The following is a 25,753-nucleotide window of genomic DNA, read 5'->3' on the forward strand; positions in this document are numbered from 1 at the left end:
AAGCGTTTGTCTATTACATAGAGCGAAGGCAGTCTCAAATGCCAAAATTCCTGGGTGACATACTTTAGCTAAACCTCTCCATTTTCCTTATTCTTTACCCTGTCCCCTGTAGCTATTAATGCCTCCTTCGCATCTGGTTTGTGAAAATTCACCACAGTGCCTACTCAAATTCTGTAAGAATATCCAGTAAGCACTGCTAGGAAGTGTGAAGAATTTTTATATGCATGCAACGTGTAGATATATATGTATTTATAGATGTATACACAACATGTTTTATATCAAATGCTGTAGTTGAGATCAGTGACACATCGAACCTTGGTTTCGTTTATATATATTTTTTCCTTTCCCCCAAAATATTTACCATTTGGTTTGGTTTCCTTTTATCTTTGGGATAAGGCAGAGAAGTCTGAATAACTCTGATTTATTTAAGAGGTGAGAATTGAGGCTAAATTTGTTTTTTTTTTCTTGTCTGATCCTCGAGGAAAATCACAATATATACTTAAGGAAGTGAAAATTATAAAGCAATTTTTAATCTGTAGTCCAGAAGGTTCCAACTCTTCTTCAGGTGGTCTGTGGTTCTCACCAAAAGGAAATCCCTGAGACATTTCACATCCTTTTACTAATAAACGGGAATCATCCTCAGTCTAGAAAAGGCAGCTCAGCCAATGCAGAGGGAAGACTGAAGCCATGATAACCATCAGTGATAAGACACTTCACCAGGCGTTCTCAATATTATGCTAAGAGAACAGCTGAGGCAGTATCTAATATTTTATTTATCATCTTACCATGGAATCTGACACAAAAACCCAGAAGCTGAGTCAGAACACAATTATTGTCAAATTTATTTCACATCCTTTTTAAAGGTAACTCCTAAATGGGGAACATACAGTCCATTGGGACAACTCCCTCCGGTTTCACGGCATCTTTAGTTCAGGAGCTAGGTACTCTGTGCTTCTCTCCTCCTGCCTCAAAGAGGCAACTTCTGATTGTAGAGACTTGCAAGGTGCTTAATGCCCTTAGGTTTTTTGGTTTCTTTTCAGCATTTAAATGCTCAAATGCTGTTTTTCACTGACCCAGACTCACTTTCTGTGTGAACAGCTTAAGTACCGCCCTGAGTGCGGGGTAAGGTTAGTCGTAGCTGGTGACTAGCAGCGGTATTAAGCAGATGCTTCCTAAGAATATTCTTTAAATACCTGGGGGTGGAGAGAATGGTAAGGAAAAAACAACACACTAATTTGGCAGTTTGGCTCATGCTAACAACTACCCCCACAAGAATACCATCTTAATGCCCAGCCCAGTGGTCAATCGGGGGGGGGGGGGGGGGCAAGCAGCAAGGTTATCTTTTTAGCAAAAAAAAAAAAAAAACTCCACCCGTGACCACCTTCTCAGAGTACACCAACTACAGTTAAGTCCTCTGACCAAACAGAGGATGTCAGCATTTCTGCAGGGACAAGAGGCCAGGCTCCTGTGGACACACAGGATGGTAGGAGAGGCAGCACAGTGCAGTGCAGAGCAAAGGACGGTCACTAATTGCTTATGGTTCAGGAGGCTAGTTCCTCCATGAGACGCATTTTTTAAAATGACCTTCAGCCTCACAAATGCCCTTCTAACAAGTGAATGAAAATGCTACTACTATCGTTCCTGCAGTAAGGACAGTATCCTTTCTTGGTTTATTTTACATTTTAATTAAAAAGAAACACATTATTTAAAAGATTCCTTCATCAATCTTATATATACCTCTTAGGCTGAACAGGGATAAGGTATATTATAATCACATTTTTACTTACCCTTTTACTTTTTTTAATCTACGCTGCCTCCTCCCTTTTACCACCATCTGTCACAAGAAAAACGAGACTGATCTTTTTCATTGTGGTACAGCAAAAGGAGCACACACAGACCTGGCTCAGAATTATTGGCTCTGCCATTTACTGGCTGTATGGCCTTGGGTAAGTCACTGGTTCTGTTTCCTCACCCATAAAATAGAACAGTATCACCTACCTTGCAGGGTTTTAAGAATTAGAGATACTAAGTAAAGTTCCTGGCAAAGTACCAAGGGCACAAAGTCACTATCATCACCACTATCAACCTCATGCAAAAAAATATCTAAAATTCAAAATAGCCAAAAGAACATTTACACATAAATATCCAAAAATTATTATTAAAAAAAGAAAAAGACACAAAAGTCAATCTTGTAAGATTCTGAAAACCCTGTCACCTACTTTATTTCTGGAGAAGGGTACAGAGAGAAGAGAAAGTATTCACTTGGATTTGAGGGGCAGCTAAATTGGAAGCAACAGTAGCACAAGTTCCTCGATCCGTAAGGGAATACTGAAACTTCCTTGTTTGGAGAGTCATGAATTAATTTTTCCCTAGAGCAAGACCATCCATTTTCACTGGGATAAAAGAATAAAGAACAACAAACTCAATAGCACCAAATGGGGTTTTAACGCAGAAAATAGGGCCAGGTATCTCCTTTCAAATGCAAATTTTACATGAAAATATGTTTATAAATCATAGTTGGTTTTCCTCTTGATTCAGCCGGTCTCCCTCCACTAACAGAAGTCCCTGGAACCTGAAGAGCATGTGCATCACTAACCAGATACACAATCCAGCTGCCAAACTGGAATCTGCTTCCTAATGGACTGGCCTAGCTCAGGGCAGCCCCCAGGGATGGGAAGTAGTAACTAGGCTCTCAGGGAGAACGGATACTGAGGGTGCCACCAGTCAAAGAGCCGAACACTGTGCACTGGGTCAAGGATGACTTGCACGCCCTGTTCACTGCGCAGTTTCCGACCACCATGGATAGGAGAATCCTGGAACACCAGTCTCACTCGATGGTGCCGCATGTCCGTGCTCACGCTGATAGTAAACTGAGAGGGAAAGGCAAAGTAAACAACCTCGGTTTCCTACGGCTCAGTCTGAAACGAGACATTCTAGACATCATTTACACTAGCTAGGCAACAAGAATTAATCTTTGGATTATAACACCAATGTCTTTAAAAACATAAAAATTTAAGGATAATTTTTAGAAATTCTTCTCAGCTTCATATATTTAAACTAAAGAAAGCCCCATAAAAGGCTGAATACATACCCAAAAAAGAAAAAACCAAACCCATTGCCATCAAGTCAATTCCGACTCACAGCAACTCTACAGGACAGAGTATAACTGCTCCATAGGGTTTCCAAGGAGCGGCTGGTGGATTCGAACTGCCGATCTTTTGATTAGCAGCCAGAGGTCTTAATCACTACACCACCAGAGCAATTTTTAAAAATTGAGTTAGAGCTTTAAGAGATGACTTGAAGGGATTTTGATATTATTGGGGAAGTGGAACAAGATGCATGTAATTATGTATAACCTGATCCCTTTTTTGTAAAATAAACCACAAAATCCCTATATATGCATGTCAATATATAGGTCTATACAGGATTATGAGTATGGAGTATAAGGAATATATCTGTATATTAACTAGGTTGTTAATGTGGCTTAACCTGGAAGGAGGGGAGAGGCGTCTACAATAAAAACAGCATGTATGACATCATCCCAATTATGCAAAATTATTTAAGAGGCTATTTACATATACATATTAACAGATACATTCAAGAACAGTTCCCAAAAGGTTACAGTTACAGGGTAGTGGTGGTCTAAGTCACCTTTACTTTCTCAGTATCTTTATGTATTATTTAAATCCTTTATAAGATGTTAAAACCCGCTGCCGTCAAGTTGATTCTGACTCATACTGACCATATAGGACAGAGGAGAACTGCCCCATAGGGTTTCTAAGGAGCACCTGGTGGAGTCAAACTATGCATTATTTATTTTACCAGGAAAAAAATAAAATTTTTCATTGTGGAAGGAGAACCCTGTATATCACTAAACATAAGCCTAAAATACAGAGAAGACAAATTACATGAACTCTCCAACTGCCAATCCAATTAAAATGTCTAAAAATCTGGAAAATATGCCAGAGGCATACATGGTGTTTACTAATCTAACTCTTAGGTAAGCCGTGAATAGTTACAGCATCACACAAAGGACAGACATGGCCACCCTATATTTGAATATTCCATTTATGACACCATGTGCATGCCCCCACGGTCCTGACATACGTGCTCCCATATAAGTCTTGTCATTATCCCAAATGGGACAATGTTTCTCATTCATTAATGATCACTACACATGAAAACGCAAAAACATTCTCCTTTAGAAACTACATTCCTATAGAGAAAGAAAAAGAGGTAAAATAGTCTCAGGTGTAATTAACTTCTCCACAAATCTACCTGTTCATAATATACAAGTCTGACATCAGACTTTATTATTCTTCAAAAATTTTTTCTTGGACGGTTAAACTTACAAATCTCTTTCAAAGCCTATATATAGTGAGAGTCTGTACAACAGCTAGGAACCCTGATAGCACAGCAGTTAAGTGTTCGGCTGCTAACCAAAAAGTTGGCAGTTCAAACCCACCAGCTGCTCTTCAGGAGAAAGATGTGGCACTCTGCTTCCCTAAAGATTACAGCCTTGGGAAGGCGGGGCCAAGATGGCGGAGTAGTCAGACGCTTCCAGTGGTCCCTCTTACAACAAAGACCCAAAAAGACAAGTTAATCAATTATATATGACAATCTAGGAGCCCTGAACATCAAAGGCAAAGTTGAGCAATCTGACTGAGTGGCAGCGAGAGGGAGAGATGGTTTAGAAGCAGCAAGGAGTTGCCAGACCTGAGCCGGCAGGAGCCAGAGCCCTTCAGGCCAGATCGGCTCATGGTGCACGGTGAGGCAGGCAGTGGTGCTTGGGAGGCGTTTCCCACACCGAGACTGAACCAGTGGCGGAGAGTCTACAGTGAGAAGCAGCCTTCGATTGGCAAAAGGTTAAGTACTTGCGTCTGGCATACCATGCAGATCAAAAACACCCCCCTTTGGGAAAAACCTCTCTCCCATTTACCTCCCCACTCCCTGCTCTGCACTGGGTCCAGGACGGCTTCAGCAACTGCCAAGTCCCCTGGGCTGAAAGTAGAACCCCTCACCCACCCTAAGCCATTCCCCCAGTCTTGGAGAGGGAACAAATTAACAAATGGGAAAAAATAATCGGTTGGCTCCGCTAAGTCAGGAACTCAGGGTAGGCACAGCTCCTTTGCCGAGGCACAGGAAAAGGGCTCCACGGATTTTGAGTCCCTTTCCCCCCGGAGAAACTCGTGTGGGCCCATTTCAACAGTGTAGGTCCTCATTACCACAGTACAACAGTGTATATACCTGAAGTCTAACTTCACCTGTTTCAGCTGTGAACTGGCAGATTTGTGACATTTGACACTGCTCTGCCCATTAAACAGGGTCTTCACCTACCCACATTGGGGCCTGAGGACTGATGGCTCCACCCACGCCACCTAGCTACCTGAGACGGGCCAAGAATAAGTGGTGCCCCCCAGCCCTTACAGCCAACAGCACTGGGTGCTCATAGCCTGGCTGCAAAACCCACCTACCTATGTGATTTAGGAAACAGGGACACACTTTCCTCCCGGACACTCGGAGGCGGCCACTGGCCCCCTGCCTTGCTCAGCGTGTGACCCCCTGCTGCAGCCAGATGCCTGTGCCTACACCAATCACCCGTGCCTGTCTAGGACTGTAGGTAAAAGCCTGCACCACACATTTGGTGGTTGACTACCTGGACACCTGAGCTGAATCCATACAGGAAGAGTGGGCGGACTCCTGGGCTCACATACTTAGTGGCAGGTCTGGCCACCTGGTAGCAGGACACTGAAGCTTCAGGGGTGCCGGTGACCAGGCTAGCTCACATGAGCAGCCTATTTGGCATATCAAAACAAAACAAGAAGCTAGGACACAGTAAGCAAACATAAAATAAATATAATAACTTATTGATGACTTGGAGACAACAGTCAATATCAAATCACATAAAGAGGCAGATCATGACGGCTTCAGCAAGCTCCCAAAATAAGAATCAAGAAACTTTCTGGAGGAAGAGAATTTCTTGGAATTACCAGAGGCAGAATACAAAAGATTAATATACAGAACTCTTCGAGACAACAGGAAGGAGATCAGACAAAATGCAGACCTAGCAATAGATGAACTTAAGAAGATTAGAGAAAAGCATAATGACAAATTTGACAGGCTGCAAGAATCCATAGAGAGACAGCAATCAGAAATCCAGAAGATTAACAATAAAATTTCAGAATTAGACAACTCAACAGAAAGTCATAGGAGCAGAATTAAGGCAATGGAAGTCAGAGTCAGTGAGACTGAAGATAAAGCACTTGACAGCAACTTATTTGAGGAAAAATCAGATAAAAGGATTGAAAAAAAGGAAGAAACCCTAAGAATTATGTGGGACTCTATCAAGAGGAATAATCTACAAGTGACTGGAGTACCAAAATGGGGGGGGGGGTGGATAACAGAAAATACAGAGAGAATTGTTGAAGATTTGTTGGCAGAAAACTTCCCTGATACCGTGAAAGATGAGAAGATATCTATCCAAGATGCTCATCGAACCCCACACAAGGCAGATCCCAAAAGAAAGTCACCAAGACATATTATAATCATCTTGCCAAAATCAAAGATAGACATTTTTTAAGAGCGGCTAGGGATAAACAAAAAAGTCATCTACAAGGAGAGTCACTAAGACTAAGCTTGGACTACTCAGCAGAAACCACGCAGGCAAGAAGGTAAGGGGATGACATACATAAAGCCCTGAAGGAAAAAAAACTGCCAGCCAAGAATTATATACCAGCAAAACTGTCTCTAAAATACAATGGCAAAATAAGGGCATTTCCAGATAAACAGAAGTTTAGGGAATTTGCAAAACCGAAACCAAAATTACAAGAAACACTAAAGGGAGTCCTCCGGTTAGAAAATCAATAACATCAAATAACAACCCAAGACTACAACACAGGACAGAACAATCAGCTATCAACCGAAATAGGGCTAAGTCACAAAAATAAATCAAAGATAAAACACTTAAAATGGGGAAACAGAGATGTCAATATGTAAAAGATGACAACGTTAAAAAAGAGGGACTAAAAAATGTAGACATAGATTTTCCATATGGAGAGGAAGTCAAGGTGATATAAAGAAATAAAAAACTGGTTTAAACTTAGTCAAATAGGGGTAGATATTAAGGTAACCACAAAGGAAACTAACAATCCTACACATCAAAATAAAACACAAGGAAAATACAAAGACTCAGCAAATACAAAATCAACAACAATGAAAATACATAAACAAAAACGAGTCAGCACAGAAAATTAAGCGGAACAAAGAAACTGTCAACAACACACAAAAAAAAGACATCAAAATGACAACACTAAACTCATACCTATCAATAATTACACTGAATGTAAATGGACTAAATGCACCAATAAAGGGACAGAGAGTGGCAGAATGGATAAAAAACCATGATCCATCTGTATGCTGCCTACAAGAGACACACCTTAGATTTAAAGACACAAACAAAAACTCCAAGGATGGAAGAAAATATATCAAGCAAACAACACTCAAAAAAGAGCAGGAGTAGCAATATTAATCTCTGACAAAATAGACTTTAAAGTAAAATCCACCCCAAAGGATAAGGAAGGACACTATATAATGATTAAAGGGTCAATACACTAGGAGGACATAACTATAATAAATATTTACACACCCAATGATAGGGCTCCAAGATACATAAAACAAGCTCTAACAGCACTGAAAAGAAAGATTACAGCCCTGGAAATCCTGTGGGGCAGTTCTGCTGTCCTGTGGAGTCCCTGTGAGTTGGAATCGACTTGATGGCAATGGGTTTTTTTAATGGGTACAAGAGTAGAGGATGACACCCTGAGTCCCCACTTACCAGGGTAAAGATCATTCCCATGACAATTGGAATAAAGATGAAATTGAGGGTGGTGACCTGCAGTAGGCAGCAGTCCTGGTCTGGGTTGGTATGAACATCTTCGTATTGAATGGGCGGCTGCAACCCTCCCATACACTTGCTCTTTAACCTAGGGGGCTGAAGAGAATTGAGAATTAAACTAATGACTTAAACGAAATTTTTATGGCTCTAAGACTCCACCAATGAAAATACTATGGCTCAACTAAACCTAGTGAGATTCACTTTTTTGCTATCTCCTCTCTCTGTATGTACTATCGGTTTCTATACAGAGATCAAAGAAAACCTGCCCTTTGAAAGAAGGGGAAACACATTTGGAAGAGTAGCTGTTGCAAGATTCACAAACAGAAAGGTTCATGAATTTTAAAGAGGAGCTATATCGAACTTTCAATTATTGTGGCATCTATAATGAGGGATAGGAATTGCATGCTTAATTGAAAACCACAGATTTTAGATCAAAGATGCAACCTTTTCTCCAACTGGAACTAAACACAAATAAAACTTCATTTTAGTAAGTACAAAGTAGTACTTATTATTTAGTGCAGAGTCTGGATAATAACTGCAAAGCTATTTCCACATCCTGGCCTATGGCCATTTTTCTACTTCTACCAAACAGGGTAAACTTTAAAAATAGCTTCCATTATACTAAGATTAGACCTCACAAATCTATGGCAGTGGACTTACACTTCATTTAGATAGCATTCCCTGCCATCTGACAAGACATGGAAACTTATAGTCTCTATCAGAGGCTCTCCAATGTTTGAAACATTACAACAAATTCCTTGCTACTCGTCAGAATCCAGAGAACATCTGCCATACAAAAGGGCTGCAAGCAGAAGTGGCCACCTTAATTCCAGGCACCATAAAACAACGGAGTCATATGGCTCCGCCGAGCATTCACTTTCACATAGTAATTCTGGTTTCTGCTTATAGTCACACTGCACCACTTACGGCTGCCCCTCAGTCCCTGCCCAGAAAGGTCCTACCATGAATTTTCTACCAATATCTGATGGGTGTCACAGAACATGGGCATCTTATTAAAAGGCAATTATCAGACACAAAATTCTTATGTTTTTGAAACAAATCAGTAAGAAGTTATGATATACTTTAATTATAAACCTATCTGTAACTCATGTGCTATCAAGTGAAGGATAACTAACTGTATTTGTAATGTGTCTTATCAGTGAAATAGTAAGTAGAGACAAGAGGTGGAAGAAACGAGGCTGCTGAGGGTAAGCGGTTGCTGAGGGTAAGCAGTAATGACAGGCAGAACAGTTTCTCACTGTGGTCAAGATCTCGGGCAGTCCCAGCCAAGTGCAGAGACAGATATGGAATAGTATTTACCCTTCTTATAAGAAGACTTTTGGCACTGCCTCTCTTCATGGCTTCCCCAAATCGTCTCAGATGTAAAACCACATAAATCACTGTTGTTTACAAATACATTTACTTTGAACAACAACAAAAACATTTTCAGGCAAATAACCTCAGTCCATTGTTATCTCTTTTCCATTCTCCTCACTTTTTTGTACACACTGTGGGGGGCTACTAAGCCATTTGAAAGTAACACTGACACTCCACCCTTAATTAATTCAGTATGAATAAAGACATTTCAATATAAACATATTATTATCACACTTAAGAAAATTAACTGATTTCATATCATCTAATATCCACAGCATATGCAAATTTCCCTAATTGTCCCAAAAAATGTTTTTTATAGCTTTGTTTTACAGGACCCAGTCAAAGTTTACTCTTTGCATATGTCTTTGTAATCTCTGTCAGTATAAAACAGTTCCTCATTCCTTTTCTTTTCATTGCATTATTTGAAGTTCTGATGTGTATTATTTGATGTTAATAACGCAATTTTGATGTCTAGTGAAATTAGAACAAGATATTACCTGAAAAACAAAAAGAAGATAACGTTTGTTTGGAAATAGTGATGCCTACCTAGCAGTGAGGTACAATTAAATTCTGGGACTGCCTCAGTCATGTATTCAAAGGGCTCAGCCTCCAACCTGAAACCCTTAAAATGCCCTCACCACTCATCTTTTGGAGAAGGATCATTTCATGGTTTTTTTTTCCCATCAATGCAAGAGCTGTTAGGCATTAGCTTCATCTCATGTTATGGGACAACAGTGAAATGGCTAAGAACACCTACTATTCTTTCCCAGTACTATTCCCCATATTACTCAGTATTATTCCTAGTATTATTTCCTAATGATATGTTTAAGAATATATGGCTTGTCTAAATATCACATCAATAATGCTGAGGGACTTAGCCCTGTGGATACAAACCTATAAGGAGTATCAAACCAGGCCAATGCCAAGATCCTAAAGAAACGTGTTAGGGCCCTGATTCTAAGTGGCTGGTGTCAAAATGAACCACCTATATCGGAGATGATTTTGGTTAGCATTGAGAGCCAAGATAAATGAAAGGAAACTACCATCCACAGGTTGGCACGCAGCCTATTAGAATCCTTAGAAAATCCTTGCCAATTGAACTTCACCAATTTCCCTTCTTCCTCTCACACCCCAAGTAGATACGGTCATATCATTGCACACTGAAACACAGCATAAAACCATATACCTGTTTTTTGAACTTGAAGTTGAATTCCCACATTGGTTCCTGTCTATTCCCAACAATCTTTCTGCACCAGAAAAGTAAGCACTGTAAGAAAATAAAAACAAAATAAACCAAAAATAAAAAAAGGAGAGAGAGACACGAAAAATAAAAATACACTATAACGTAACAAAAAATAATCAGCAAAAACCTCTCTGTTTGACAGAACTAAAGCCAGCCACAGTCCCAATGCTGAGATTATACTCAGGCACAGATAGAACCCCCAACCTGACACTGGTGCAACATGAAGAGACAATCCTAGAGCTGTTCAATTAAGAGAAAAAGGACCAATATAAGTCCCTCAGAGACTGTGGAGGTAAACCCCTACCATTCTCATCTTTAAAAATGGAAACATGGTCTTTGGAGACTGGGGCATTCTCTCTGATTTAGCAGGCCACTCCACTACTTTAAAATATAAGGGCAGCCAGCAGCCACCAGGCAAGATGCTAACAAGGCTAGAAGCCAGGCAGCGACGGCTGGCCCTGGAAGAGAAGCAAGTTGCTCAGGACTTTCTGGGAGCAGACAGCAGTGTGCAAACTACAAAGCTGGGCTGAATTCAGTCTAAAGAAAGTCCCTTGATCAAAGTCAGGCTACAGCCAGGGTTAAGCACAAGAAGTGAAGTACCTCCCAGGGGATAAGGGGTGGGTCGTCCGCCGTGCCAGCTGTCCTGCCCTTCAGACATGCCCTGTACGTCCTGCTGTTCCATCAAAAATAATGGGCTTGGCTTTAAGGGGCAAACACTTCTGCTGCCATCACAACGGCTCCAGTGTCCCAAACAAGCTATGCTACTGAAAAGAGAGAGAGGGGGAATCAAATACGAAAAGCTGGAGTCCAGGAACATGGGGTAACTTCCTTTAGGCATGCCAGCAACTCCTTGAATGCCATGCGATTGTGGGTATACAAGTGGCAAGGCCATGCATGGGATACCTGCCACTGCAGGTCCCACACCCTTTTCAGAAGATCTCTAATAAAAGGTACAAAAAGGCAGCAGCCAGGTGGCCTGGGCTGACAATTTGGGTTATGAGCTTAGTTTTCATTCCACCTTGGCTTTTTATAGTCTACTTCCAAAAATTAATATACAGTGATAAGAACATGAAGACATGGGTATTTTAGAATTTAGGCAGCAACACTTGCATTGTGCACTGGAGCCGCTAGGATGTGTCAAGCATGAGGAGTTTGCTCAAAGCTGCTCTGCTCCCAGCAATTGATTCACACCTCGTATGGTTAATTTGTGAGTTGGAATCGACTCGACGGCAACGGGTTTGGTTTGGGTTTATGGTTAATTTATGGATGACCCCATCCTCACAATAATTAGTCTCATACTGTCAAATGTTTTTGTGGGTAGAGACGGGAAGTGTGAAATGATGTGCTGTCCACTCATATTACAAGCAGAAGCAGCTGCTGGATGAAATTCTACTCACCCAGCATTCTACTAAATCCATCAGCTAGCATAATATTGAGCTCAGCCAATGGCCGTGATCTCCTAAGTTTACAACCCTGGGGGCGGGAAGGGGGCTTGATAAACTCCTATACTTGAGTTATGTGGATTAATCTTGAAATCCACAGTACTATTTTAATCAATATATATCAGGTTTTATATCCACATATATCAGGTGGAATATTATCACCCTAGTGCTAAACTCGTACTTCTTCCAAGACAGATTTGTTCATTCTTCTGGCAATCCATGGTATATTCAATATTCTTCGCCAACACCACAATTCAAAGGATCTAATTCTTCTTTGGTCTTCCTTGTTCACCGTCCAGCTTTTGCACGCATATGAGGCAACTGAAAACACCATGGCTTGGGTCAGGTGCACCCTGGTCCTCAAAGTGACAGCTTTGCTTTTTAACACTTTAAAGAGGTCTTTCGCAGTAGATTTGCCCAATGCAATACATTGTCTGACTTCCTGACTGCAGCTTCCGTAGGTGTTAATGGTGGATCCAAGTGAAATGAGATCCTTGACAACTTCAATCTTTCCCCATTTATCATGATGTTGCTTACTGGTCCAGTTGCAAAGATTTTTGTTTTTACTGCTGAGGTGTAATCCATACTGACGGCTGTAGTCTTTGATCTTCATCAGTAAGTGCTTCAAGCCCTCTTTCAGCAAGCAAGGTTGTTAATGCATCTTCCTCCTATCCTGATGCCGAGTTCTTCAAACAGTCCAGCTTCTCAGATTATTTGGTCAGCATACAGTCTGAATAAGCATCGTGAAAGGATAAAATTCTTGACACACACCTTTCCTGATTTTAAACCACGCAGTATCCCCTTGTTCTGTTAGAATGCCTGCCTCTTGGTCTATGTACAGGTTCCTCATGAGCACAATTAAGTGTTCTGGAATTCCCATTCTTTGCAATGTTATCCACAATCTGTTAGTCGAATGCCTTTGTGCAGTCAATAAGACACAGGTAAACATCTTTCTACTATCTGCTGCTTTCAGCCAAGATCCATCTGACATCAGCAATGATATCCCTGGTTCCCCATCCTCTTCTGAATCCAGCTTGGATTTCTGGCAGTTGTGTCAATGTACTGTTGCAACTGCTTTTGAATGATCTTCAGCAAAATTTTACTTGCATGTGATATTAATGCTACTGTTTCATAATTCCCACATTCGGTTGATCACCTTTGTTTAGAATGGGCACAAATATGGATTTCAGTCGGCTGGCCAGGTAGCTGTCTTCCAAAAGAATATTGAACATACCATGGACTGCCAGAACGAACAAATCTGTCTTGGAAGTACAGCCAGAATGCTCCTTTGAAATGAAGACGGCAACACTTCGTCTCATGTGCTTTTGACATGCTATCAGGAGGGACCAGTCCCTGGAGAAGGACATCATGCTTGATAAAGCAGAGGCTCAGCGAAAGAGAGGAAGACCCTCGACGAGATGGACTGACACAGTGGCTGCCAATGATGAGCTCAAGCACAGCAATGATTATGAGCATGGCACAGGACTGGGCAGTGTTTCGTTCTGTTGTACACAGGGTCGCTATGAGTCAGAACCAACTCAACGGCACCTAACAGCAACAACAGAGCTAAATTATACCTATTATCGTTGAGTTAATTCGGATTCATGGCGAACCCACGTGTTACAGAGTAGAACTGCTCCATAGGGTTTTCTTGGCTGCAATCTTTATGGAAGCAGATCACTAGGCCTTTCTTCGTGGTGCCACTTAGTTAGGTTCAAACTGCCAACCTTCACGTTAGTAGCTGAGCTTAAACCATGTGCACCACCCAGGGCCCTAGAGCTAAACTAGGGGAGAATAATCATCATACAACTTTCATTAGTATTTAAACAATAGAACGTGCTATAGAGCATCAGACTTTGGGTAGGAACAGAGCAATAAAAATTATCTCCAAACTCAAAAGATACGAAACTAAAGACGATGGTATTAGCTGAATGAGAAAAAGGCCAAGACATCAGTCTGCATAAATAACCATATCTACTGCACTACTACTAGCTTGGCAGAGGTGATTTCACTTGAGATTTCATGGGGATGGACCAAAGGCTAATAGGCCTATTTACAAATCAGAAGAATGCCAGAAACTGAATACAATGTATGAGTACAAAATATGGGGAAATCATGAGATATAAAAAATAGCCTAGAACACAGAAAGGATTTTAGAGCGCTAAGGTCTGTGAATACGAGTAACTTTTAGCCTCTGAGAAGACCTACCACAGAGCCTAGCAACAGTGGGTGCTTAGCAAATGCTAAAGGGATAAAGCCTAGACCAGGACTCTTCTAAGGAGATCAACAAGAAAAGGGCTCCCAGATGTCAAGGTCACATTAGAGAAAATAAGTGAGTTGTTCATGTTATATGTTTGTACCGTGATTTAAAGCACTTTTTAAAAATTGTAGTTTACATCCACCATTACAGTTGTGCTCTTCCTAGCCCAAACCATCATATCTAAAGTGGTCCAATGTACAATGCGTGACAATAAATTAAAATACAGAGGATACACTAACAGCACAGGAAAGCTTTAAGTTAAAGATAACATAAGCCAGCCCAACACAGCGAGAATGTCTTGGAGAAGTGAGGCCTCTGAACCCTAAAAGTTTCATTAGTCCCCTAGCAGCCTGTGACCTACAGCCCTCAGCATCAAGGAAGCTGGAGAACAAGCCATGAAAGCAGACCCACCATACAAGAGTCCATTAGTCAAACCCCAACACTAATTCTCACTTACTTTGGAATTCTTTAGTGTGCTGGGAGTGCTTTCTGGAATGGCTGGATTCTTGGAGATTCGAGCAGCAAATGGCTCATACATATGGTACAGAGATCGGATCACACATGCCCGGAGACAGCGCAACTTCTCCATTGACTCTGGTCGCAGGCGCAAAGGCAGAGAGGCATCCAGCGTGTAGTGCCTGAAACATGACACATTACTCCTACCGATATGTGACCTGTCGCTCTGCTCCTTGTCAGTCTCTGGGGCTCCTGGTCTCTGTGTGAACTTCACTGCACTAGTCCACTGGCCAGTACTTAGCTTGTCCCCAATGCTTACACACACACAAACCCCCATCTCCTTAACGTCTCAGCTACTTTTGCTGCTTCTTCACATCTACCTTATAATCTTGTATTTCTCCATCCATTCTGAAATTTTAAATCCTCACTATTTCACTCTACAAAAGAGCAAGTCTCTGAATTGATAACAGTACAACATACTTCAATTGTTTGAAAAGAACCTGTACTGGGAAAGAACCACTAGGTTTTCCTGTCAGTGGTGTCAGCAAGCTTGCTACTCCCTGCTACATCCGTTCCCACTACATCCTTACTGACAGTTTACAATCTTCACTACGCTTCACACCAGCATCAAAAGCTAGCCCCCTTACTAATCATACAACTCACTCTCTCCTCATCACGACAACTGTACACATGGCAGCATAAGTACAAAAACTATATGATACTTCCAACTTGATGAGTAAATCTGAGAAACAACTAATTGAGTTGGAAAGATAAGCAGATAGGCACCTGTAGCTTTTGAAAATTCTGGCTAAGGTAAAACTCTGAAGAAAAGTCAAAGTTCTTTTTGGGACCTGAAGCCCACTGCTTTTTACTAAAAGTATATACTGGGGGTGGGGCCGCAACCATAGGGAAGACAATTACCTGGATGAATTAATAATATCAAATTTAAATTAGAGGGACTCAAGGAATCCAATGCTAGGCTCACACCCAGGCAAAGAGCAGAGAAATTGAAAAGGTCACCATCCAGGGAGTAGCTCCAAATCACAAACAGCAATGAAATCAGCTACACAGATAACACAGTGAGCTCTCTGTGGTCGCACCTTCGGTACAACCTGGTCCAAAAGGCAGCAGTGCAAGTGACAGTCCACGCATTCTTACAAATCAGGGAAAAATTCACAATGTCCTCAGGACGGATGTATGAGGCCAGCAAGAGCCAAATATCCATGGGATACTCTTCTCCTCCAGCCCTGTCCAGGTCTTCTGAAACAGAAAAAAGAATCATAACCTTTGACTTTCTACTATACACATATCTAAAGATCTCTAACAATTTCAGTTTTTCCAGGTGTTGTACAATAAAGAAAGGTTTTAAACAGGTCCAAGGAAGTCCCTCAAACTCATTATTTCCTGCTTATTCAAACTACTAGAAACTTTGCCTCTGTGTCCAAGTGGATAGGTCTTTTCTTAATTTAAGACCTTTATTTAATATCTATTTACATGCTATTTAAAAGTTTTCAAAGTATTTTTGCATACATTATATCATCCAACTCCAATAATTCCGCAAGGGGAATAAGCGCCGAAAATATTATTGTGCCCATTTTACTAATGAGAAAAACAGAACCTTGTCAAGGTAAATACAACCTGAGTTTTCTGACTCCAAATTCCAGCTCTGCACTATAAATCCTGTCCTTGAATTCTCTTGCAGTCCCCATCCACCATTTTCTTCAGTTCAGTCATTTAAAAACAAACCCAATTTTAGGATGGTAAAGGAAACCTCAAAGTACGAACTAAATAAAAAACTGAGTTACAGTGTATTCTCATTACTCAATAACCAACTGCCCTGGTGGTACAGTGGTTAAGAGCTCAGCTGCTAACCAAAAGGTCAGCAGTTCCAATCCACCAGCCTACGGGGCAGTTCTACTCTATACGATAGGGTCGCTATGAGTCAACTCAATCTCAACAGCATTGGGTTTATTTGTTTGTTTTTATAAACATGTTTCTTCTATTTCCTCAGTTCACTGTCAGTTGCCTATGACCCTGGCCACAAACATTCAGTCACTCCTTGACAATGTATCTCTACTTTCTCTTCCTTCAGACTTCATTAGTGTTAACTAACTATACATCTTGACCCTGCGGGCTACCATCCATCTCAGGTTCAGATAAAAAACTCACACTCCATGATACCAGAATCTGGGCTCCACTGATTCCCTTAACTCAGAGCTAGTAACAGAAATATCCTAAAACCAGCTTTCTTCTTTCCTCCGCAAAAGAGCCCCTAAACCACCTTCCTAAAACTGCCCCTGCTTTTCTAGCTATCTACTTCCTTTAGCTCTATGACTCAATCAGGTTCTTGCATTAGATTTTTCTAACAGAAGCCATACATCTAAAACAATATCCTCTTTTCTGGTTCCTGTCCCTTCTTGTAATCTCCAGTAACCATCCAGGGCTCATTCTACCATGTTTGGTCCCATCTCCCACATTAAGTCTCCTCTCTAAGAGAAGACAAATGACTATCAGAATTTCCTCCACTGAGACAAAGCAGAGCACTATTAAAATTTTTCTGTTTAGAGGCAAAATTTAGTAATTAGGGAAGAACTGTCAGTGTTTAATACAGATATAATTATTAAGAAGTTTCAAAATGAGGGAACTGGAATCAGTAAGGGAAGGCTTCATAGAGGTAAGCCCTGAAGGACATAAATAATTTTGATAGGCACAGATTAAGAGGAAAAGCATTCCAAGTGAAATAACAGCTAACATGAAGCTAAGGTGCTTAGAAAAACAAAACACATGTAAGGGCAGTAAAGCGACAAGTCTGACATGATTTTGCTATTAAGAAATTACTGTTAGCTTATTTAGATGTGATAATGGTTTTTGTTTTTAAGAGTTATTTATCTTTTCGAAATAATTACTAAAATATTTACAGATTAATGATAATAACAGGTAATCTAAAAATTGTTTCAAAATAATCTACTACATGTGGAGGTGGGGTGGGGGAGGAAGTAAATAGTTGAAACAAAAATGGCCATGAGTTGATAACTGTGGAATCTGGGTAATGGGTACATGGGGTTTCATTACACTATTCTTTCTTCTTTTGTATATGTTTCATTAAAAAGAAACTAAAAGAAAGAAGAGGAAAAAAAAAGACCAGTCCTTGAGTAGCATCTGGGGTCTTAAAAGCCTGTCAGCAGCCATCTAAGATACTCCACTGGTCTTACCCCTCCGTGAGCAAGGGAGAACCAAAAAAACTAAAGAAACAAGGGAAAGATTAGCCCAAAGGACTAATGGACCACAACTACCACGGCCTCCACCAGACAGAGTCCAGCACAACTAGATGGTGCCCAGCCACCACCACTGACTGCTCTGACAGGGATCACAATAGATGGTCCCAAATAGAGCTGGAGAAAAATGTAGAACAAAATTCTAACCAAAAGAAGACCAGACTTACTGGCCTGAGAGAGACTGGAGAAACTCCAGAGTATGGCCCCCGGACACCCTTTTAGCTCAGTAATGAAGTCACTCCTGAGGTTCACCCTTCAGCCAAAGATTAGACAGGCCCATAAAACAAAATGAGACTAAATGGGCACACCAGCCCAGGGGCAGGGACGAGAAGGCAGGAGGGGACAGGAAAGTTGGTAATAGAGAAACCAAGGTTGAGAAGGGAGACTGTTGACAATGTTGTGGGGTTGTTAACCAATGTCATAAAACAATATGTGTACTAACTGTTTAATGAGAAGCTACTTTGTTCTGTAAACCTTCGTCTAAAGAACAATAAAAATAACCACCACCACCCCCAAAAAACAAAAAAAAAAAGTCTTATTAGAATGAGTGAGCCTAATGGCGATAAAGTGGAGCAAGGAAGTAAAAGATGAATTATGGTTAAGACTCTATAAGTCACTAATCATATATGTGACAAGGAAAAGGTATCATAAACGTATACAGAATTTTTATAACTCAATAATAAAAAGACAACTAATCCAATGTAAAAATGGGCAAAGGATTTGAATAGACATTTCTCCAAAGGAGATATACAAATGGCCAATAAGCATGTGAAAAGATATTCAACATCATTAGCCATCAGGGAAATGCAAATCAAAACCACAATGAGATACAACTTCACATCCATGAAGATGGTTATAACAAAAAAGTGACGATAACAAGTGTTGGTGAGAATGTTGAAAAATTGGAACCCCCATATATTGCTGACGGGCATGTAAAATGGGTACTTTAGAAAAACAGTGTACAAATGTTCTGAAGAATTATTCATAATAGTCAAAAAATGGAAACCCAAATGTTAATCAGTTAATGAATGGATAAATAAAATGTGGTATTATCCATACAACTGAATATTATTTAGCAATAAAAAGGAATGAAATAATGAAACAGTCTACAATATGGATGAAGCTTAAAAACCTACTAAGTAAAAGAAGCCAGACACAAAAGACCACATATTTTATGATCCCATTTACAATGAAATGTCCAGAACAGGCATATCTATAGAGACAGAAAGTAGGTTAGTGGTTGCCTAGGGCTGGGGGTGGCACTGGGAGGGAATGAGGGGTGATGCTAATGGTATGGAGTTTATTTATGGGGTGATGAAAATGTTCTAAGCTTAGATCATATTGATGGTTGTACCACTCTGTAAACATACTAAAGCCACTGAATTGTACACTTCAGTGGAGTGAATTTTATCTCAATAAAGATGCTGCTTATAAAAGTTTGTAAGTCTTGAGGAATGTGTTAAAAAAAAAAAAACTAACAGAATGGCTGTGGTGACTAGGTGACTAAGGAACAAAGAAGTGGGGAATGTCAATATTAATACTGGGGTCTTGAAGAGTGGTACTGCTGACAATAACTGGTATAATTACAAAGGAATGCCAGTTCGTTAATTCATTATTTCAATATATTTTAACAAATACAAGTATCTGTTATGTTATTCTCAAGTAGAGATGAAGTTTTGGTAGATCTGAGACCAAAAATACACATATCATTTATTACGTATCAGCCTCTCCTTAAACCTAGCTGATCATCAGAACTATCAGCAGAGCTTTAAGAACAGCTATTCTGGGCTCCACCCCAAGAGGTTCTCATCATTAAGTCTGGGGTACAACCTGGAATCTGAATGATGATTTCGCACATGATATATCACTAGTTTTTCTTTGTTTCATTTACGTAAGTTTTATCTCCAGTAAGATCTAAACATCAAATACTTTTCTATTTCCCACATAAAGGCATAAAGCAGACACAAAGTAAATAACTGTACAGAACTTAAAATCTCAGGATAATATCTAACTTTATCCGAAATAAAACTGGTTACCATACAATCCACGTTTGGGAAAACATTTATTCTCATATTTCTGCTTCCTTACACATTCATAATCCAGAAATGTAATGACTTTTGTTATCATGCTGCTATATATGGATTTTTACCTAAATGAATGGCCACTAGAGTCAAGTTCACAGCTCCAGAAATATACTGACTCTTACCAATCTCCTTCCTTCTCGAATTTAACAAAAATAAAAAGCCCTGATGTATTATACCCTGTCCCGCTACCAAGCTCCTATCTGAGAGCTAGGTTTTCCCCTAAACTTTATTTCTCTACTCGTATTACCTTTCGTACCTCCCCTTGTGCTAATGAGCAGTGAGAACTCCTCAGTTTACCATCACAGACAGGGCTGATAAGCCAAAAGGGAATAGCTCTATACCTTTGTGCCTCTTGCTTTTCTTTTTTCTGGAGACAGTTCTCTCATAAATGCTCTCCTCTTGGGCGTCCACCTCGTCACTGCTGTCGATGATGTCACAGGGTTCACCAGCCCCAGAGAGAGCTTCCTCTGCAGGAACCTGGGAGGCTTCCAAGCCACAAAGAGATTTTACTAGAAGAAAATAAGGGAGAATGAGATGGCATTACCCAGAATTACAAACAGCTTAGCCAGGATATCAGCATCCATCAGGGAAAGCAAAGGAGTGGGAGGCAGGGGAGGTGTGATCGAGTCTGCTGGAGAAAGCTGAGAATCTATCACCAAGGATAAAGACAAGAAGAAATGTTAGCATTTTAAATACAGAACACTGAAACACAGTGGACAAACCGATTCCAAAGTTGCAGAAACTGACTCCTTAAAGGTGCCTACTTCAAATCTGAAGGGAAAGGGAGTATGCTCTTCTTCCACTATAACCCCAGCACGATTTAAAACAAAAGGTGAATTCTACTCTCATTTACATATATTCTGAGGAGCAATGTTTGAAACAGAGAGGAACCGGATCCCATCTACCCTGGCCCTGGGGTAGAGATGATACGTTCACAAAAACACAAGTCTCGGGCACGTGAGTAAAAAGCTTGAAAGCAAGAGAAACGCTGGAAAAGAACATTCCAAGAATGTTACATAAGGAAGCAAAGTCCAGAGTAAGTGGATAACATATGTGAACTACAGGAAAAAGATTAATACCCTAGAAGAAGAAAACTGGCAGAAATAAGATATTTCTGCTACAGAAAGTGCTACTCTTGGCTAATCCCTCCACTGAATACGTGCGTAAACACTGAGAGCAAACACGTTTATGGGACGATGCCAAAAGCAGTGCAAGAAAAGCACAGTCAGAATCCCAGGAAAATAAAACACCTAGTTCTGTCTTCATGGCCTGAGTCTGAGACACTTGCCGAACACCTACCTTCCTGCTGAACAGCATTGGCGACGGCTTTCTTGACCCGTCCAGACTTCACGACGGCCGGATCGGAGTTGGCATAATCCGCCACGGTCACTGAAACAAAGCACCAACCCTCAAGGAGGAGGCCTTTTTTCTTCAGTGTCTCCTCCACCAAGACCGCCTCCTCACTTCAGGTCCCAGCCTGAGACGCCCTCCCATCACTGGCACCTCGGCGTGGTCCAGCCCCCTCCCTGCCGCCAGCCTCTAGTCCTTCAGCGCCCCCGCCCCCTCTCCCACCTCGACCAGAGCAGGCGTCGTGGGCCCGAAACTTGAGTCGCTTCCCCCTCTTGGGCATGGCGACCGTGTTAGAGCGAGGCTGGCCTAACGGGCCGGGGCCCCGGGCCATATCTTAGGCCGGGGAGCTGGACCCGGGAGCAGCCAGCCAGATACGCCCGGCTCTGCGGCCATCCCGCACCCGAGGCCTCTGCTCTCGCGATAACTTACGCGAGGGCTGAGAATCCCGTTGCCGGTCGACGCCGCTCTTCGGAAACCAATCACCGCCTGAGCTATGGATAACGTCATCATCCTGCACCCGCGGGCCAAACTGAGTCTGGGTTCCACGACCGTGGAGAGTTGTTCTACGGTGTGGTGTTGGTTTTCGTGCTGTCCCTTGTGAGATGATTGGTATCTCAGACCCAGAACCCACACTCGCGTTGATTAGAGCTGAGAATTTTCATCCTGGTCTCCCCGATTCTTGTTGCTTCCGCCTTTGTCCACACTCAGGGTCCACGTGTCCTGGGCCCTGTGCAGGGCGCTAAGGATGCAGCGTTGATGCTGACGCTGTCACTTTTCCTGTCCTAAAGGTCTCACAGTCTTAATAGGAGAAGCAGACTAGTAAACACACATATTCAATATAATCTGGTAATTGTTTTAGAAACGGGAAAGGCTTTACAAAGGAGATGGTATTTCAATAGGTGATGAGAGAAAGTGTGCTAGCTTGGAAAGTGGAAAGATAGACTAGAACCGTGTAGTAAAGTGACTTGCATGTAGGACCTTAAACGGGAGCGTGAAGGAAGAAGAGCTATGGTGAGAGGTGTTGCAGGTATGGTGGATCAGATAAAGTTGGAAAAATAGGTAGGAGCCAAATGGTGAAAGGCCTAAAATGACTACACAGTTTGGACCTTGTCCCATAAGCATTGGGGAACCATCGAATCTTCTTGAGGGATAAAGACACCATTTACTGAAAGAGCAATAAGGAAGGAAAAAATTGTAGACAGGAGATGGACCAGTTAGGAAGAAGATGAGCAGTAGTCCAGGCATTGGCTGATACAGACCTGGTCCAAGGTGGTGGGAGTGACAATAAAAACGATGAAATAAATACGCTAGAAACATGAAGAATAATCAACAGAATTTGGTAATTGGGAAGAAGCGGCAAGGGATGAGGACGAGTCAAAAAGATTCTCAAGTTCCCAGCCAGGAAAGTCGAGGGGGGGGTAGCTATGTAGTCAACTTGGAAATGTTTGAAAAGTTAGAGATGACTTATTGAAGGTTAGGAGAGTGCTCTGGTCTGGGTGTTGCTTAAACCGTGAGAGTAAATGAGATCTCCAAGTCAATGACATGTATTCAATAATTTTTTATTGAGCACTTACTGTGGTACAAAGGATTAAGCTGCTAGCCAAGCATTCCCACCCACATTTGAAGAGGAAGAAGTGAAAAAGGAAGACAAATCTATGGAAGAGTCCAACAAGAAGCAGCCTGTATTGGTTATCTCTTGCTGCATAACAAAATTGCCCCAAAATTTCGCAGCTGCAAACAGCTTATTATTTCATAGTTTCTGTGGGTCAAGAATTCAGGAGAGGCTTCTCTGAAACGTTTTGGCTCAAGATCCCTCACAAGTCTGAAATCATAGTTGGCTGGGGGTTTAGTCTTCTCAAGGCTCATCTGGGGAAGGACCTACTTCCAAATTCACATAGCTGTGAGCAGACTGCAATTCTTCAATGGTTTTTGGCCAGAGACATCAGCTCCTCACTATGTGGGCCTCTCCATAGACTGCCTGAGTGTCCTCATGACATGGCTGCTGGTTTTCCGCAGAACAAGCTATCAAGAGAGTGAGAAAGCAACAGCCAAGACAGAAGTCACAGTCGTTTTATAATCTAATCTCAAAAGTGGCATCCCATTACTTCTGGTGTTTTCTACTCATTAGAAGCAAGTCAGTAAGTCCAGCCTACACTCAATGAAAGGGGGTTACACAAGAGCGTGAATGTGTGAATACCAGGAGGTGAGATCATTGGATAGGCTGCCTACTATATTGCCTCAAAAGTTGTATGTTTGGGGGGGGTGTCAAATATGTCACCAAAACCGAGGAAGAAGAAAGATTCAAGGAGGAACTGGTTAAGTGGTTCAGTCATTATACTGGTCAAAGAAACTATTGGAAAGGGTAACTGGTGAAGGTTCAATAGGGAGAAGGGGTAGAAACCAAATTACAGTGATTTAGGAGTAGGTGGGAGGTGAGAAAAGGAAAAAACCATTGTAGAGAAATCCCTTTCCAACCTAACATCAGAACATCTCCACAAGGATCTAGTAGTTAGCCTTTTTATTCCAACATGAGTCTATGGGGGAGGGGTTCTTCAAAGTTTTTCAACCTACTACCATCCCCCAAACAAAATATTAGAAGGATTGATGTATCAGAATATCATCTTTCTTTGGTTTGGATTGAGAGAGAAGAATCACTGAGAGAGGGTTACAGAACTGTGAGAGAGCAGGACCCTGGGCTAGTACCACCAGTATGAGAAAGAAGTTATTTGGTGTCTATTAGTTATGTCTCCTTAATCCTTCCAACTTCCTTACAGCTCTCAAGCAGTAATAACCCCTGGCTTGAGAAAAACAGTACTTACACCCAGGCATCCAATCTGCTTGATCCACCAGAGAGTGCCACCCTAAGGTATTTAGAAGGGAGCTCCTGTTTTTAATCAAAGTAGCTAGCACACAGAAGGTCACTAGGAAGAAACCGCTTGCAGCTTACTAACATTATGTAACAGATTACCACCAGGGGTCGCACTAGTAGACTTTAATCAGTTGGGAATTATAAATGAAGCCGAGTGTAATTGATTATAATCATGAACTATTCAAATTTAATTTATCTAAAACTATAACAAGAAACGAGGATATAATGGTCTGTTAACCAAAAGAAAATGGTTTAAATATATTTTCCATGTATACATAATTCATGTTTGTAGTCAAGTCCAAAAGGTAAATGGTAAGCATTGAGTCTTCTCATTTCACAATGTTATCAATAAAAAATTCATGAAACCTATATGCACATAGATTTCTGCTCATGTGACACCCTACTGAAACACTTAGGCCACGAGGCTCTGGCGGAAATCAAAGGTGCAAGGACATGTTATTGTTGTTAGGCACAGTCGTCAAGTCAATTCCGACTCATAGCAACCCTACGTGACAGAGTAGAACTGCTGATAGAAAATGGTGGTGGTAGTGCTTGCTTTTTAAAGTCCTTTCCTGGCAAAACTTAGATGTGGCAAATCTAGATTGGTTACCAAATTTTTCTTTTTTTTTTCCGTTGCCATCGAGTTAATTCCGACTCATGGCAACCCCATGTGTTTCAGAGTAGAGCTGTGCTCCATAGGGTTTTCAAGGCTATGACCTTTCAGAAGCAGATTGCCAGGCCTTTCTTCCAAGGTGCCTCTGGATGAGTTCAAAGGTGCGTTTGAACTGCCAACCTTTCGGTTATTAGTCAAGCACTTATCCATTTATGCCACCCACTGGCTCTTAAATTTCCATAGCTTGTTAACTCCTAAAGCCTGGGAACCATAGCTTTGGAGGCAGTGGAAAATTATTCCTTCTAATTTGAGGAAATACATGACCATGGAATTTCCTACTGGAGGCAGTATAGCATAAAGCAGTATAGAAAATTAGTGAAGAGTGGGGTCTGAAGCCAGACTTGCCTAGGTTCAAAGTCTGGCTCTGCCACTTACTGTCTGTGACCTTGGGTGAGTTTACTTAACCTCTCTGAGCCTCAGTTTCCTTGTCTATAAATTAAGGATAATAATACCTACTTCATATGGTTGTTGACATAATTAAATTAATTAATCCACCAAAAGTGTTTAAAATAGCATCTGGACATAGTAAGCACTTGTTTTCTAGTCATCTAGTAAGTTACCATAGTAAGCACTAGTTATTTAGTGCTGCTATAACAGAAATACCACAGGTGGATGGTTTTATCAAACAAGAGTTTATTCTCTCAGTCTAGAAGTCTAGAAGTCTGAATTTAGGGCACCAGCTCCAGGAGAAGGCTTTCTTTCTTTGTTGGCTCTGGAGGAACATCCTTGTCATCAATCTTCCTCTGGTCTAGGAGCTTCTCTGTGCAAGAACCTCAGGTCAAAAGGATGCACTCTGCGCCCGGTGCTTCTTTCTTGGTGGTATGAGGTCC

The 25,753-nt window shown here is 41.3% G+C and overlaps 1 protein-coding gene across 6 annotated transcripts; it reads right to left on the minus strand.

Moving 5' to 3' along the window:
* Positions 1-444: 444 nt before the first annotated feature.
* On the minus strand, positions 445-21,809 carry TMEM183A (transmembrane protein 183A). 6 transcript variants are annotated; one of them, XM_023730333.1, is made up of 9 exons: positions 21,604-21,782; positions 21,331-21,420; positions 20,373-20,540; positions 15,773-15,932; positions 14,674-14,854; positions 10,458-10,538; positions 7,835-7,990; positions 2,710-2,870; positions 445-1,193 (listed from the first exon to the last, which is right to left on the minus strand). In XM_023730333.1, exons 1-9 carry the CDS (start codon positions 21,710-21,712, stop codon positions 1,100-1,102), a joined length of 1,200 nt encoding a protein of 399 aa, XP_023586101.1. In that variant the 5' UTR covers positions 21,713-21,782; the 3' UTR covers positions 445-1,099. The 6 variants fall into 6 exon arrangements, 2 of the variants coding, with proteins under 2 accessions (XP_023586101.1, XP_004375331.1); XR_002823926.1 differs by lacking the exon at positions 445-1,193 and adding an exon at positions 11,115-11,275 and having other exon boundaries at positions 1,290-2,870; positions 21,604-21,809; XR_002823928.1 differs by lacking the exon at positions 445-1,193 and adding an exon at positions 11,115-11,278 and having other exon boundaries at positions 1,290-2,870; positions 21,604-21,809.
* Positions 21,810-25,753: the final 3,944 nt, after the last annotated feature.

The sequence above is a fragment of the Trichechus manatus genome, unplaced genomic scaffold (assembly GCF_000243295.1).
Source record: "Trichechus manatus latirostris isolate Lorelei unplaced genomic scaffold, TriManLat1.0 scaffold00035, whole genome shotgun sequence".
NCBI classification, from domain to species: domain Eukaryota; kingdom Metazoa; phylum Chordata; class Mammalia; order Sirenia; family Trichechidae; genus Trichechus; species Trichechus manatus.

Bases quoted from the DNA above. Each gene is read 5' to 3' on its own strand.
- TMEM183A (XM_023730333.1), bottom strand. From the start codon at position 21,712: ATGGCCCGGGGCCCCGGCCCGTTAGGCCAGCCTCGCTCTAACACGGTC. The intron at 14,855-15,772 runs GTGCGACCACAG...GTCATGTTTCAG, and splicing joins TGGACCAGGTTGTACCGAAG to GCACTACACGCTGGATGCCT. The intron at 2,871-7,834 runs GTAAGTGGGGAC...TTTCCCTCTCAG, and splicing joins TGGGAATGATCTTTACCCTG to TTTACTATCAGCGTGAGCAC.